This window comes from Phaseolus vulgaris, chromosome 10 (genome assembly GCF_051622355.1).
Source record: "Phaseolus vulgaris cultivar YP4 chromosome 10, ASM5162235v1, whole genome shotgun sequence".
Lineage (NCBI taxonomy): Eukaryota > Viridiplantae > Streptophyta > Magnoliopsida > Fabales > Fabaceae > Phaseolus > Phaseolus vulgaris.
The window spans coordinates 37127852-37144538 of NC_143507.1; the positions used below are offsets into that span (position 1 = coordinate 37127852).

At 30.2% G+C, this 16687-nt stretch overlaps 1 protein-coding gene across 1 annotated transcript; it reads left to right on the forward strand.

Moving 5' to 3' along the window:
- Positions 1–11791: 11791 nt before the first annotated feature.
- Positions 11792–16224, forward strand: LOC137818434 ((+)-neomenthol dehydrogenase). The gene is made up of 5 exons (XM_068621876.2): positions 11792–11918; positions 12263–12509; positions 12650–12706; positions 15156–15335; positions 15693–16224. Exons 1-5 carry the CDS (start codon positions 11899–11901, stop codon positions 16071–16073), a joined length of 885 nt encoding a protein of 294 aa, XP_068477977.1. The 5' UTR covers positions 11792–11898; the 3' UTR covers positions 16074–16224.
- Positions 16225–16687: the final 463 nt, after the last annotated feature.

Sequence of the window (16687 nt, forward strand, 5' to 3'; positions counted from 1 at the left end):
TTTTTTGGCGTCCAATGTATAGAATAATATTACGGACGCATGTCATGCTACCAGTGACCCTTTAACCCATAATAATGATTTCTGTTTTAGGAATTTAATGTATGAACGAATATTATCGATATATGCAGATCTGTTAGTAATTACAGATAAATTGTACTGACGAATAAGACCCTTAAATCCATAACAGTGATTTTTGTTTTTGACTCTCAATAACAGATAAACATAAATATTATAAAATTGATAATTATTATTATCCGTATAACATTTTCCATCAATAATGATATTTTACTGATACATACGTATCTATCGATAATTATATACGTATATGTTTGTCTCACAATTTTTTGTTTATCAAACAACAACAACAACCCGAAGATGAAATTGCACATAATCCTCCATAAACTTAGAAACCCTTACCTAAACAACCAAAACTGTAATTAGAAGATAAACCAACTAAGTTACCAATTCTCTCGTTTGATAACGTATGAAACTCTAAAAAACACAAAGCAAAGTCATAAAAGTTTGGCAGCAATAGATAGTGGTGCATAAGATGAAAGTGATACCTCGTCTTATTATTGTAGCATTTTTTGATAATTTTATACTAAAAGTCATTGTATTCAAAAAAATTATACTAAAAGTTTATTATATAATATCTACAAGTCATTTGACCCTAATAATTGAGGTTAATGATAGATATAAATATTTTTTTTATTAACTAACCTATACATCTCATTAAGACTAAACTAATAAGTTGATATAGTGATGTTAATAATATGATGGAACTTGAGGTGAACCATTAGGGTTAGAAAAAGGACATGTCACTCTTGTTAATTACTTACTTTAAAAAACTTTCACACTTTTTATTTGCATAATAAATCTTAACAACAGTTACATTCACTTCACACCTTTAAAATAAAATTATTATTTTATTATAATATAATATTTTATTTAAAAAATTGTAAAATAATTATTTTTTTAATAGAGTGTTAAAATAAAAATTAATCTTTTTATTTAAGGAGTGAGTCATGACTAATTATTAATTTTTAGAATAATGTGTGTTTGACATTTTTTTCCTCTTCCGTTCCTTTATAACCTCTTTTAATAATAAAATATTATATTAAATTAATAAAAATAAAATAAATAAAATTATAAAATAAAATAATAATATTATTAATTGTGAAATCAGAATATCAGTGTCATTGTCATAATTTTTATTCACTAAGTACTAAAACAATTCTCAATTGTGAGTTTAATTTACTGCATTTGACTATGTCAAATATGTGATTTTCTAATGACCTAATTGTTTTTTATGTACAAAATATAAATAATTTATTTCACTATTAGTGTACGTATCTTACCTTCATAATTTTAAGAAAAAAACTTTATCCAAACTGGAAGCATAGCTATGAAAACTTTTATAAAAAGAAAAGAAAGCATAGTTTCACCAAAAATTAATTCAGAGGCTATGAAGATAAAACAGACCAAAACCATTTCATACATATACAAGGAATCATCATCACGAGAGAACCAACAAAAAATACTATAAAAAAAACCATAAATAGTAATTGATTTACTAAATGATCAAAATCAATCACTGTTTTAATTAGTGACAAGTTTAGTGATTAACTAAAATTGGTTGTTAATATCTTAGTCATTAATGCATGACTAATTTAGTGACTGAAAACTGTGATTGATTTAATGATATAAATTGTGATTGAAATTTGTGACCAAAATTGTAATTGATTCTAAAATATTTTTTTCATCACCATTTTGAATATTTTTTAAACAAATATAAATTTGATAATTGTTTTGTACAATACAATTTCATCATAATAACACCTAATTTTACATAAATATATTTTTAAATACTAACATCAAAAAATATTGATACTGTTAAAGATTAAGCAATACAAGCATACAAAAAGGTTTGTAGTGTTGTTATATAACTAAGATTCAATGCAAATAATACAATTTTAAAAACATAAAATCTAAGTACGGTAAGGAGAATTAAGGAGAATAAAGTTTCAATTCATAAAGGAGGTTGAAAGTTAATTTTTTCCATCAACAAATGCAACATTTTTGTTATTTTGCTGAATTTTTGTCTCATTATTCAACATTCTATCACGGTCACCCCTTTAAGTTTCAGCAGCAAATAACTCTTTTTTCCTGGTTGAATCTCCTTTTATGACTTGTATAGACGAAGATGTAGAATCGTGATAGGATTTTCCAGTTTCTTTGGTTGACTCAGATCCAAACCCATAAACCTTACCTTTGTTAATTCTAGCAACTTTACACCAAAGAGTAATTCATCAGGTGGAGACACTCTTACATCAGATATTGATTGGGATGCTTGCTTTTCCCATGCACAAGTATATTTTGCCTATGAACATCAGAGTCCTGTTAACCAAACAAAACAATTATGTTGCATTAATAGAACGGATTTTTTAAATAAGTAAATTTTGAAGATGTAATGACTTGATAAATCTTTAATTGATACAAGAGAACAACAAAAAAAAACTTTGGAATTTTCTGCCAAAACCTTGTTTGTTTTATTGTTTTGGCAGAGATTAATGGATGCTAGCTAAGAAGTTCCTCATTTTTGCATAAATTGTATATGCTCGGACTCTGTCAAGACTGATATAAACCATAACCAAGACTTGTTAAGCATTGATGAAGGTGTCGAAAATCCTGTTAGGCTAGCATTGTTGTCTGATCATGGTCCTCCTGACCTCTTTTTATCAATGGATCAAGAGATTTCCTTTTGATCTATATATAATATTTTTCACATTGTCATCATCTCAAATATAATTTGTATGTCTGTAATGCATTATGATTTCTTAAGAAGAACTTTGAGTTTAAGATAAAGTTTACAATCAGTTATATACTATGAATTAGTCTTATTAGTCTAATATTATTTGAAAATAATTAATAACCTCTTATTTTGTAATATTATAGGTTTTTCTTATAATATGTTTAACTTGATACCCATATAATTTTTTTAGGCTCAAATATACTGTCTTTTTATTAGATTTAATTTTGTCTCTTTTTAATTTTAATTTAATATTTCATTTTTTAAAAGTTAATTAATCAAAATACTTTCTATAGTGGGGTAAAACTTTTCCTTTTTGTTGAGCATAAGAATGATGTATAACTGCTACAAAGGTTTCTCCATATAAAGTGGAATTTTTGTTTAGCATGGTTTTGGTGAATTCTACATACCCTTTTTCTGAAATATAGCCTAGTTTGTTCTTTCACATGTGGTTGTGGAAACAGTATAACATGATTCAGATTTCTGAAGCTTTTTGTGAACCGTTGAAAGGAATAATGGAAACCCGATCTTGGAAGGGACTTATAATAGAAGTATACTTATTTCGAATAATGCAATTTAAATTCTCAATTTTATAATTTTGGATTTTACTCTCCAAAACACATAATCCTCCGCAATGTACACCATTGACACCGATATTTGGAGAAGGGAGTAGCCCCTCAAACAGAAAGAGAAGGTATATTCATTTTTTTTCCCTTTTTTTAGAATTAATATATTTACAACCTTTATAAGATGTCCAACATGAATTTTTTTTTATTGTATTCATATTTAATATTTTTTTTATTGATTAAGATATTATTATTACATTATAAATGGATTGTTAACTAGTTATATATTTTAAAGAAATTGAAAACAAAATCATTTTTTAGTATATTTTTTTCTTTCAAATTATGGAAATGCTAAAAGAAAGTCATGAGTGTAGAAAAAAATAAAATCTTGTGTGGATGAACTCTTCCATAAGTGATGACTCCTTTTGATTTAGAATTAACGTGTTTTTTTATTTATAAAACTATGTAATATATCATTATAAAGCTTTAACATTTTTACTAAGTTCACACATTAAAGTTTCATCAATCATGTAATCGTATGAAAATTCTATAAAAAGAAGAAAAAAAATATAAAGAGGAAGAAAGAGTTAAATCGAAACTCGTGTAAAGAATAAATAGGATCCAAAGAGCTTATAAAACCTATATTAATCTAAACTAACAAGACTTGTTGGAAAAATCTTCAATACATTTATTATTACTACTTAAAAAAACAACGATTCTAGAACCGTTGTTATAAAACCACATTAACAACACATGTAAAAACTATCATTCTATCAAATAAATGAAAAATTAAAAAAAAAACACTTATCATGACGATTTCACACTGGAATCATTGTTATAAGTGCTTCTGATGGGTTTTTAAAGACGATTTCCACTTAAACCGTCGTTATAAATAAATAATTTTTAAAAAAAAGTTTTATTATTATATACTTACTCTAATCCTGCATACAATATCAGATTTCCAGAACTATAATGCATGTAATATCATAATTTAAATATGAAATTCTGCATACAATCTACAAAAAAGTTCTATAAATATACGAAAAAGTTCTATGTCATTCTAATAATTCATATATCCTAAAGTGTTATACATTGTTACCTTAAGGTACATGTTCTTTGCATTTTCACTTTCCCTCCGACTCAACATATTATTACAGAATAAACACTGAAATAATAAGATTAAAATGTTGGAACACATAACATTATGTAATGTAATGTATGAGTAATAAATTTGTGAATGTAATATAATCATAATAGTTTGATAAATCTCTAATTTATACTAGAAAACATCATGCAACATTTTAGAATTTTCTGACAAGTGAAATTATGAGAACTAAAACCGTAAAATACCTTAAAAAGACCTAAATAATACTTAAAAATAAAAAAATAATAGTAAATAGTTGATTTTGGAATTTTGGTCGACCCCAATCCCCTACGGAAATTGGCCACGTGATTTTTTACCTCGTTTCGAGCAACTTTCATTTGTTACGCCCACGTGATTTGTTACCTCGTTTCAAGCAACTTTCATTTTTTACGCGTCTCCATCTGACTTCTCTGTCAAAAGTTATGACCGTTTGAAGTTTCATCATGCAAATTTTTGCTAATTCAAAATCTATCACTCTTCTCTTCAATGATAGGACTCCTCCATCAAATATTCACTAAATGAAGTTCCCACAAATCCTAAAGTACTAGATACATGCAAATATTTATTATAAAGTTAATTTTTTTTTCAAGATAGTAACTTTTCTATAGTGATTTAGGGTTTAGGTGTTGTTGGCATGCGAAGGTGTAGCCGGCGTGAAGGGTTGGCGGCAGAGGCAGCTCGCGCGCGAAGGAGAGATGCGACAACCACCAGTGACGTTGGACGCCGCAAAGGGGAGGAGAGAAGAAGATGCTGACAACGCAAGGGTTAGGGAGCTTGGATGGTTAGTGCGGGGGGTGTGGGGTGGAAGCTTAAAGGGTTTATAGGGAGAGAGGAGAGCTAAAGGCACGGTGACAACGACAATGGATTCGCAAGCACCACTCAATGAAGAAGAAGAGTGCGCGCGAGAGAGAAAAAGAGTGAGTTTGAGCGTGGGCTGGGGGGTTTTGATATAAGGTTCAGTTTTATAATGACGGTTCAATAGAGTAACCGTCATTATTTGTGCCCAGATTCATTTTTAATGACAGTTATAGCGATAACTGTTGTTATATCTCATCGAAAATTCAAAAAAATTACAGAAATGTCACCACGCTTTTTGCTACGACGTTTTTTTTAATGTTGTTATTCTTAGTCGTTTTTTAGCCTTTTTGTACTAGTATATCCTTTTTAAGGATATAAAACACTTTAAAATCAAGAACTTTGTAGGTGTTAAAAAGTCTTCTGTTAGTGAGCTTTCAGTTTCCAAGGAGAGCATGAAAAACCAAAGAAAAGTCACATTCAGACACATTTATAGTTTTTCATTTTAAAGGTCTCTATTGCAATGATAACAACCATAAACTCAATGTAAATAGAGAACTTGATGCCTAAATAGAGAGTAAAACCTCCAACAAACTTTCATTTATTACCTCTAAAGATACCACCACTTATAGCATTACTGAGGTAACCTCTAGTAGCACCGTCAATATTAACCTCTAATCAACTAACACCAAGAATAGACCAATCTACTTGTTTTACTCTAGTACCTTTTGAAATTTTTAGTTTGAACATTGAAAAACTTCAAAATGAAAATATGAGTTATATCATTATGCATATAGATTTAAAAGAATATTTTATCAACTATCTGAATATTTCATTGAAAAAAAATGAATCATCAACTAAAAAAGGATAGGTTTTTAAATTTCATATGATTTCTAAATTTCCAAAATTATCCAAATAATAAAGATAAAAAGTTTGTTAACTCCTTAACAAGTGTACTAAATCTTACAGTAGTAAAATTGGAAACTCCAAATATTGTTTTCCAAAAAATTTATGTATGCCTAAGTAAATATGAATTCTTACTATTTTGAACTAATAATTTAAAGGCATCGATTAATATGAATTTAGACAGTGAAAAAAAATTCTAATTTTAAAGTATTCAATGCTATTAAATTTAAAATTATATTACTTAATCAGGATAAAAATTTAGTGGGGTTGAATTTCATCAACTCAACTCAATGCATGTTTTCTTATCAATATATCTTTAACATAACTCCAACATTCACACAATAAGTTCATTATTCCTAATTCCTTAAAGATGAGTTATAAACCTTATTGCAAAAAATATTAATCCTTTAGTTCTTTTTACACAAGATTTGCATGAAGAATAAATGTTTAGAATGACTAAGAGATATAAAATTATTTTCCAATGTTTAGAAACAACACAAGGCATAATCAAACCTTGCAACGTAAAACATTTAGAAAGAACACAAGAGTCATATGACATATTTATATTGAAAAGAAAAACTAATATAGAAGAAATTAATTACATCCAACCCCAATGAAAATGGGAGTTGGCTACTCCTAAACATTTGGAGTACAAAAAATGACAAAGAGAATGACAAGTTTGAAGTGGGAAGTCCTTATGCAAATTTTCCTCGCACAACAACTCTTCCAAGCACACTTGTTCATTCTCCCTCCAAAAGTTTTTTCCACATGTTCAATTTTCACTTTTTAAACCAATTACAAAAAGTGAACTCACAGTGAGAAACAACTTTTTAAACAATATGAAACCTTTGTATCTTATCCAATGAATGCTTTGTTGGCCTAACGAGTCATGGTCGTTGGGAGAGAAGGTTTATAAATGAGTTCATCTTCTCTTGCTTCAACCTTTCTATCTCCAAAAAAATAGTTTAAACCATAAATTTCAGCATCAAATGAACAAGTTCATGACATAAATATAAATTAAGAGGTTTAATTCGTATGATAAAACAACTTATTATCATAATTATGAAAACCTATTGTCACAAAGGATATGACTAGCTCTTTCAAATAGAATTGACAGACAAAATTTAATGAGACCCAAAGATTCTTAGCAAAAACACCCTCAAAGCAAAGATTAATCAAACTTTGTTCATGAAGATTGTAAAAACTGCAACTAGATACATAAGCTAATGCCTTTTATATAATTTTTTTTTATCAAGTAATAAGTAATTATGTAACAACTTTCACAAAACTAAAGATTTAGGGTTTAATTAGTAGAATGATATATTATATCAAATAATAATTCCACAAGAATAAGAAACATAATTGGTATGAATAATGGAATGATTAGTGCACTACAAAGAAGTTGTGCCAAAGACACACAACTTCAGCTCATAATGTGGTTCATGTGAAAATTGTGTCACAATGACACAATTTTAGCACAAAGGTAATAGATCTGAAGTCATTAGGACAAGGGACGACTTTGAATGAATTTTTAATTAAAGTTTAATTAAATTTGTGCTATGGTGATACAACCTCAATGTAGAAACAATATGCTAAAGTCATGCCACCATGCACAACTTTAGTTGTATGAAATATGCATTGAAGTCGCGCATGCAAAGGACAACTTTAGTCTTGCAGATTTTTTTCTAAAAAAAATATAATAATTAATTGAATTATTAAAAATATAAAAAAATGACAAGTTTTATAAAGTTTTGTATGAAAGAACTTCAAATGGTCATAAATTATAGAGATTTAGGATTAAGATGTATTAAAAATAAAAGTTGTTGGAAATGAGGTAAATAATACAATGACCAATGCCTAAAAGAATTTGGAGATACCAAATTTTCAAAAAAATCAACCATCTATTAAGAATTTTATTCTTTTAGTATTTTGGACGCATTTTTGTATATTTTAGACTTTTAATTATGTTTGGTTTAGGCTTTTAACACCATTTTTTGAATTAAAAAAAAAAATAAATCTTTCACAATTTTATAAAAAATTTCAATTTAATAATTTAATTAATTATTGCATTTTTATAAAAACAAAACAAACTTTTGTTTTTCAAAAAAATTATGCAAAGTTAAAGTTTTGCACTAAAGATCCAATCAAAGTCGTCCTTGACCCGATCACCTTTATATCTATTAATTTTGCACTAAAGACGTGTCACCATGACACGATTGTTTAAGCTCAAGTTGCATGTCCCTATCATGACTTCATATTGGAGTCGTTCCAGCAAGACACAACTTCCCAAGTCATAATAAAAAAAAGTTTAAGTAATATACATCCCAAATTACATTACGTCCAAAAATCTACTATGTCATTTTTTATCAATAAAAAATAAATAAATTAATTATAAGGGAACACTTCAGGAGTGCCCCAACCCTTATACAACTGCCACCAACATTTCCATCTCTCCATCTAACTAACAACCTCATAATCAGTACAATAAAAACAAAACCACACTGCTTCCTACAAAAAAAAAAACTTATCCAAAGACAAAGAGCTCCATAATTATGCAGTAAGAAGCACAAAAAAAAGAGGACTAGAAAATTTTCTCCCTTCTAATTGGTATCTGTTTGCTTGGTTCTTAATGACCCTTGTAACAACAACACTAATGCCCCTGATACTGCCAAAAACAGCTTTCCTAGAACCCCATTCTGCCTCCAAAATCATATACATTTGCATTGTTGGGTATGAAGCCAGGACCAATTAGGTTGGGCTGACTAGGCACCATGTTTAGTGGTGGGCTTAATAATTGTGTCCCTTCTATAATCTCTATTTAAAGAGATCATTGTTCTTGTAATTGGTGTGCAACAGGACATAATGAAAACCTAATAGTTGCCCGTGTGGATGTAGGTTGCAGTTGGCAACCGAACCACGTTAAATCTTGTGTCGTTTATTTTTCTGCAGTTGATTCTTGATTGTGTGTGTTGCTTCCACGTGCGTTTTTTCCCATCGAGTGGTATCAAGAGCTTTGGTTCGTTTACACACTAGAGATCCGATCAGCAGAAATTAATCAACGAGACGTGAAAATTGCAGCTGCAGTGGCGTCCCAATGCTAGTGTTTCACAAGGGTTGCAGTAGCGTCCCAAAGTTAGGGTTTCGCAGAGGCGGCAACAACGTCACAAAGCTAGGGTTTCGCAGGGGCTGTAGCGGCATCACAAAGTTAGGGTTTCACAGTGGCCTAGGATTCACGACAACCAAGACCTGCGACTCGCAGTAGGCGGTGCGACGTGCAGTGGTGTGGGTCGCAACAAGAGTGGTGGCGGCTCACGACGTTGTGCAGGTGGCTTGCTCGGAGTAGGATCGTGTCCAGGCAGTGTGGTGGAGTGCGCTAGTAAGGCGACAGATCGTGTTTCACGGCGAAAAGGTGCAGGTGCTTGCGGTGAGCGAGACGACACGAAGACGCAAGGTGGCGCGTGCATTTTTCTACTGATGCAGTAGTGTCGGTGCGGTGCTAGGCGCAAGGTGTGATTGTTTTTTGCTGCGGCACGGAGTTATGACAGTTCAGTTACTGAGCACATCAATATTCGATCTTAGCCTGACTTACGTCAGTGGGCATTAAGTTCGATGATGAAGTTCAAGCTTTACTACTGCTATTGTCTTTGTTTGACAGTTGGTCCGGAACGGTTACCGCAATTACCAGTTCAACGGGATCCAATGGATTCACTTTTGAGAAGATTCGTGATCTCATTCTTGGTGAGGATGTCCGAAGAAAGAGTTCTGGGGAGTTATCTAGTGAATCGCTATATGTCATCGGAGGTAAGAATAATATCAGAGATAGTGGGAGCAAGAACAAAAGAAGGAGTCAGTCAAAGACTCGGGATTGCTCAAGTGTAACATGTTGGAACTGTGCAAGGAGGTGGGGCATTTCAGGAATCAATGACAAATGATAAACAAGTCAACATTGTAGAAGATTCCCCGGACGAGGACCTCTTAGTCTGTTGCGCGGATAGCAGTATGGATTCCTGGGTCATGGATTCTAAAGCATTGCAGAATCTAGTTATTGTAGACTTTGGAAAGGTAAGACTAGCAGAAAACAAAACTCTTGATGTTACGGGCATGTGTGACATAGTGTTGAAGACACCAGTTGGTTTCTGGGCTTTGAAGGATGTCAGAGTTGTTCCAAGCGTGATGAAAAGTTTGATTTCTGTTAGGCAGTTGGACGAACAGGGACATAAGTGAAGTTCGAAAATCAGTAGTGGAAGGTCGTTAAGGGAAATCTTGTCATGGCCTGCGGAAGAAAGAGAGATTCGTTGTATATAGTCAGATTAACATGTCTAAGGGAGTGACCATCCCAGTTCAGAAGATAAACAAAGTCCGGTTCACAGAATCTCGTGGGCAGAAGAGGGTTGTCTTTACAAGAGAGAAACCCAGAGCCACGGGTCAGATTCAGGATGAACGAGCATGGAAAGGTTCAGGTAGACCAGTCAGAGGTACTTATGATAGTGGGAGCACGGGTCGTGCTTCAGTTGAGGTTCCTAGACGACAGTGGGTTAGGAAAACCAGTATTCCAGTGGTTGAAAATTCTCCAGAAAATTTCTTGTTGAATATGGAGAGTGTTTATTCTCAGGTTGTTCCAGGATCCGACAGTTCCTATAAGTGGGAGTCGATAGGAATAGAGAACGGGTCAGTGACTGACGTGTTGAAACTCAGGGGAGTTTTCACGAAGTCTTCAAAATGATTAAGGATGTTGGTGGCAACTAGAGGTGGAACATTGAGTTCCGTCGACAGATTACAGAAGTACATGTACACAGTTGAAGCGCAGGTGAACATTGTTCCGTGACTTCAAGTGGGAGATTGTTGGGTATGAAGTCAAGACCAATTGGATTGGGTTGACAAGACACCATGTACACAGTTGAAGCATAGATAAACATTGTTCCGTGGCTTCAAGTGGGAGATTGTTGGGTATGAATCCAGGATCAATTGGGTTGGGCTGACTAGACACCATGTTTAGTGGGTGGGCTTAATCATTGTGTCCCTTTTATAATCTCTATTTAAAGAGATCATTGTACTTGTAATTGGTGTGCATCAGGACATAATGAAAATCTAATAGTTGCCCGTGTGGATGTAAGTTGTAGTTGGCGACCGAACCACATTAAATCTTATGTCGTTTATTTTTCCGCAGTTGATTCTTGATTGTGTGTGTTGCTTCCACGTGCGTTTTTTCCCATCGTGCATGACCTTGTGGAATCAACCAATGTCATTAGTTCCACTTTATGAATTATATTAGTTTTTTATTGATATGAATAAAATCAATTTTCAAGCATAAATAATTTATTCTATTTTCAATAACAAACCAATATATTAGTAATTAGAAATTAAACGAAATTATAATTTTTATTTTATTGTATCATTTCTCATTGTTCTTGGGTTTTAACACTTTAACAAAATATTCATATATGTAACTATCAGTATATCATTATACATTTTAAAGATCTTGTGATAAGTGATATATATATATATATATATATATATATATATATATATATATATATATATATATATATATATAAAATGAATGGGTGAAGCATTTGCCCTATAAAAGAGTCTTGGAGTTGATAATCTGCTTCATATACCACACTCTCTGCAAGCAAATAAACAAAAGCTCTCTACTACATACCAGGGACATCATCAACATGGGAGAGGAAGCAAAAAGGTAAGTAGAAATTAAATGATACTCATAAAGCTTTTGTATTCTTTTAAAAATCATCATCCATTAGGGAGGCTAAAATATTGTGGAACCTAGAATTTGTTATACATATATATGAGTTTGGATCTGTAAAAGCAAATGAAAAGGGTTGCACATATGAATCAGAAAATATAGCTCTTAAGATTCACAAATAAAACTTAAGTAGACACATAATATGCAGAAAAACTTCATTGTTACACAAACCTAAATATTATGAACTTAACAAGGATTCTATGCATTTTTTTTCACAAGAAAGTAGTGTTTATCATAGACATAAGCTACAGATCTATTTACTTGACTTGGATATACAGGTATGCAGTGGTGACAGGAGCTAACAAGGGAATTGGTTTTGGGATATGCAAGAAACTGACTTTGAATGGAGTTGTGGTGGTGCTAACAGCTAGAAATGAGAAAAGGGGTTTGGAAGCAGTGGAAAAATTGAAAGAGTTTGGTCTCTCAGACCTTCTGGTTTTTCATCAACTTGATGTCACTGATCCTCCTAGTGTTGCTGCTTTGGCACAATTCATCAAAACTAGATTTGGAAGACTTGACATCTTGGTACCAATTTATGTGTCACTATTTCAACTTGTTCAGATTAATTGCAGTTTTGGCATCATTGGTTTTCTCAGATTCTCAATGAAGAAAGAACCAGAATATTTTCATGATAGGTTTCATTTTTTTCATCTATTTGGGTGCAGGTGAACAATGCAGGTGTTCCTGGTGGATTAGTAAATGGAGAGAATGTTCTTAGAAAGGTAAGGTTAATTCCTTTTGTCTTTCATGACAACCATAATATTTGTGATTACATTGGTTATATTTGTGTGCTATTTTTCCTAATAAAGATTTCTACGACAATAACTTAATCATAGATATTTTTTTTCTCAGCAAACTTAATCATAGATAAATTACAATGACATTTTCTGATTGTTTTTTTGCAAAATATTATAATTATATTTCTTTGTTTTTATTGTTATAATAGTCGCAATTGATAATGTTTTTAAAATACACAAAAAAATTTGTATGAAATTTAAAAAAAGCTATATGTAATTAGAAAAACAAAATATAATTTCATCTAATATAAAACCTATTGGTTCATAAGAAATTAACATGTAAAGGTTGACCCAAATAAAAAGTTTTAATACAAAGTCATTTGTAAGAGTGATTTAGATTTTTCTTTTCTTTTTTTATTAGTGTTTTTACTCCCTAATTTACATGTATTCGATTAAATATAAGTGATTTATTTAGGTCATTCAGTCTTTGTTTGATTTTTGCGTATGAACTTTGTTTTTCTTAATTATTTTGAAAGGCAAGTAGGTGGTTTTCGATTTTTTGAGCCCTATTTTCTAGTATATATATTATAGTTGAAAGTTAGTGACAAATCTTTGAGGAGGTGTTGTCGGTATGCTTTTGTACATTGATTTAATTATCCTTAAAAAGATTTTTTATTTTTTTATTGCTGATAAAAAAAAGATCTAGTTTATTATTTTAGGTAGATGTGAAACTAAAATAGTTGAATTTTGAAAAATTTAAATTAGAAATCTCACCTTAACTATAAATAAAAATATTTTATATTATATAAGTGGGTCCAAATCTACCAATCTTATAAAATTGAGTTCAAATCAAGTTTACTCAATTTCTTATTAATGTGATAAAAAAATTTAAAACCTTGCTCACTAACTCTTCTTCTCAATATGATAAAAAATAATTAAAACCTTGATGTTATAGGTCATATACAATTTATCGTAATCATGAAACATTTTTTTAGAAGCTGAGTTGACAATTGCAATGTTTAATTACAACTTCATCACATGGTGTAGTCCATGATTTGAAACACTACATGTGAATGAAGCATTTGTTTTAGTACTCAATGCATAAGAATTGTATATTTGCCATGTGCATGCATCGAGATTGAGATTGCTACAAGGTACAAAAAGGAGAATAGAAAGATGAAGTACAAGATATCCATTTTTGTATTGTTATGATGAAGTAGAAAGCAAAGAGTGGGTATATTTTAATGGGTGCATGCCTAAAATTGTTGATAAAAATAACTATTAATTAATAGGTATTGGTCAACGGTATTTGGTAGTGCTTCTTTGTGTTATATTTAGAGTGATTAGAAACATATATTTTATTAGTATATATTTTAGTTAATGATTTTAAGAAATATAATAACCAAAATCTTTGCAAAAACATATTTAACCAACTTTTTCTGTAATTTTTTTAAATAAAATCATATAAAAACCCTAATTTTACTTAAACAAAATTTTAAAACATTCTTTTTACATCATGAAAGAGGAGATTAAATCCCTTTAGATGACAATGTAAAAAATCGAGTGGTTATCAATAATTACATTTTTTAAAATTTAGTTTATTATTTTCAATAAAATTTCTTTTTCAATCACTTTTTTTTTTTTTTATCACAATTGAATATGAAACTTTTCTTTAAGAATTTGAGTTCTGTTTTTTCGAATAACAGGTTGCTTCTTTCTCGATATATCACTTCAAAATAAAATTTAATTTACTTTTTGAAGGAAAAAAAAATATCTATTTGTGTGCTTAATATTTTTTTTTTCAAATATAAGTTTCTCTAACCTTATTTGAGCTTTCGATTCTTAATTATTCAAAATTTATTTTAACTCTCTTTATAATTTTAAAAAAATAAATCCAATTGATAAAAATATATATAATAAATAAAACTTGATTGGAAAAGACTAAATATACTTAAAAACATATTGATGACAAAAGCATAATAGTAAAAACACCGTACAATATTTGTGGAAGACACATTTAACTCAAAAATTATGTTTTAAGTAAATATAGGAAAAAATTATTTGCCGAACAAATTAAAAAGTTATATAAATTTATACTTAGAAGACACATAAATTTCTACATTAAATAAAAGATTACATTTTTGAAATATTTATTTTTATAATAATTATATTAACAATTATATTTAAAATAATTTATTATATCAGTAAATATCAAAACTAGTTCATATATATTTCCCTCTTTTTAACCTATCAAATATTTCTTTAAAAAATAAAATTACAATGAAACCAAATTCAAATTTTAAAACTAACAATATTTTTAGCTTGATGTTCAATTTCAGTAACTCTTCAAAGGAATAGTTGGTTTAAATTATTGATTAAATTCTATATAAGTTTATATATTCTAATGGTGTGTTTTTTTTGTTTGTTGTTGTAGAAAAGGGGCGAAATATCAGATTGGAATTTAATAGTTCCACAAAATTATGAGTTAGCTGAAGAATGTGTTGAAATAAACTTTTTTGGTGCAGAGAGAGTAACAGAAGCTCTTCTTCCTCTCCTTCAACGATCCACTTCACCTAGAATTGTCAATGTCTCCTCTAGAAGAGGGATATTGAGGGTAAAATTATTTCATTATTTATAGTTAAATTTTGTTTTATTATAAGTATTATAAATCATACTCCTCATAATAAGTATAAAATATCGTTTATTAGAAAAAATATTTAATAATATTATGTTTACATTGTTTAACATATGTATTAAATGATGTTTATTATGTATATGATTTTATGTGTATGACAGATACATTAGAACCTTCTACTAATTAAAAGTTTTTTTTTTCAATTTTATTCTTGTGTATTATTGACTCAAACCTCACACTTAACACTTATTATTTGGTCGTTATTCATGTTGAGTGTTCTTAATTTGCAAAGGATCCAATTATAAATTTAAACTTATTTTTCTTTTGTTGTTTCAGAATATACCAAATGATTGGGCAAGAGAAGTATTGAGTGACATTGAAAACCTTACAAACAAAAAAATCCATGTGGTGTTGAGGGAGTTTCTGAAAGATTACAAGGTAGGATCATTGGAATCCAAGAACTGGCCACCTGTTCTTTCTGGATACACTATGTCAAAAACAGCCTTAAATTCCTACACAAGAATGTTGGCTAAGAAGTTTCCTCGTTTTCGCATAAACTGTTTGTGCCCTGACTTTGTCAAGACTGATCTAAACCAGAATGTAGGGTTTTTAACCATTGACGAAGGTGCTGAGTGTCCTGCCAGACTAGCTTTGTTACCAGATAATGGTCCTTCTGGTCTCTTTTTCTTAAAGAATGAACTACTTTCCTTTTTCTAAATCGCATTTAAATTTCACATTACTATATTGAATTTTATGTATTTCTAGTATGATCAGACTTTTTGTATCTATTATCTGAAGCAATATTTGTAGACATATTCAAACTATTTGGTTGTTTAATTTGACATGCAATTCAACAACTTCTGAAAAATAAGCATTGAACAAAGTCTACTAAAGAGTACCACATGGTTCAAGATCAAATAAAATCCAGTAAACATGATATAAATCAAATGATATATCTCTTGAGTGAGACAAAAATGCTTGAGCAATATTTTCTTAAGAAAGAGGTTTGTCTCAAACTCTCTCCTTGCTCAAATATTCATTTAAGGGACATGTTCATCACTTTATCAACTTCATGGTCACTTTAACAATTGTACTTCTTATAGATAGTGAATTGGTGCAACATTCTTCTCGCTCAAACACTCAATTATCGCTCGAGAAACATACTCATTCCTGAAGCAATTTATTGATCACTTAAACGAGAAGATCATGCACCAAATACCCATTCTCATGTTTGTATGTTTTCTCAGCAAGATATATAGATCCCATGAAATAAAAGAATACCAACTACTAAATTAACCAAATCCACACTTCGTCATACATTGTATATACCA

Coding starts and splice junctions, on each gene's coding strand:
- LOC137818434 (XM_068621876.2), top strand. CDS start 11,899: ATGGGAGAGGAAGCAAAAAG. Junction 12,510..12,649: donor TTGGAAGACTTGACATCTTG/GTACCAATTTAT, acceptor ATTTGGGTGCAG/GTGAACAATGCAGGTGTTCC. Junction 15,336..15,692: donor CTAGAAGAGGGATATTGAGG/GTAAAATTATTT, acceptor TTGTTGTTTCAG/AATATACCAAATGATTGGGC.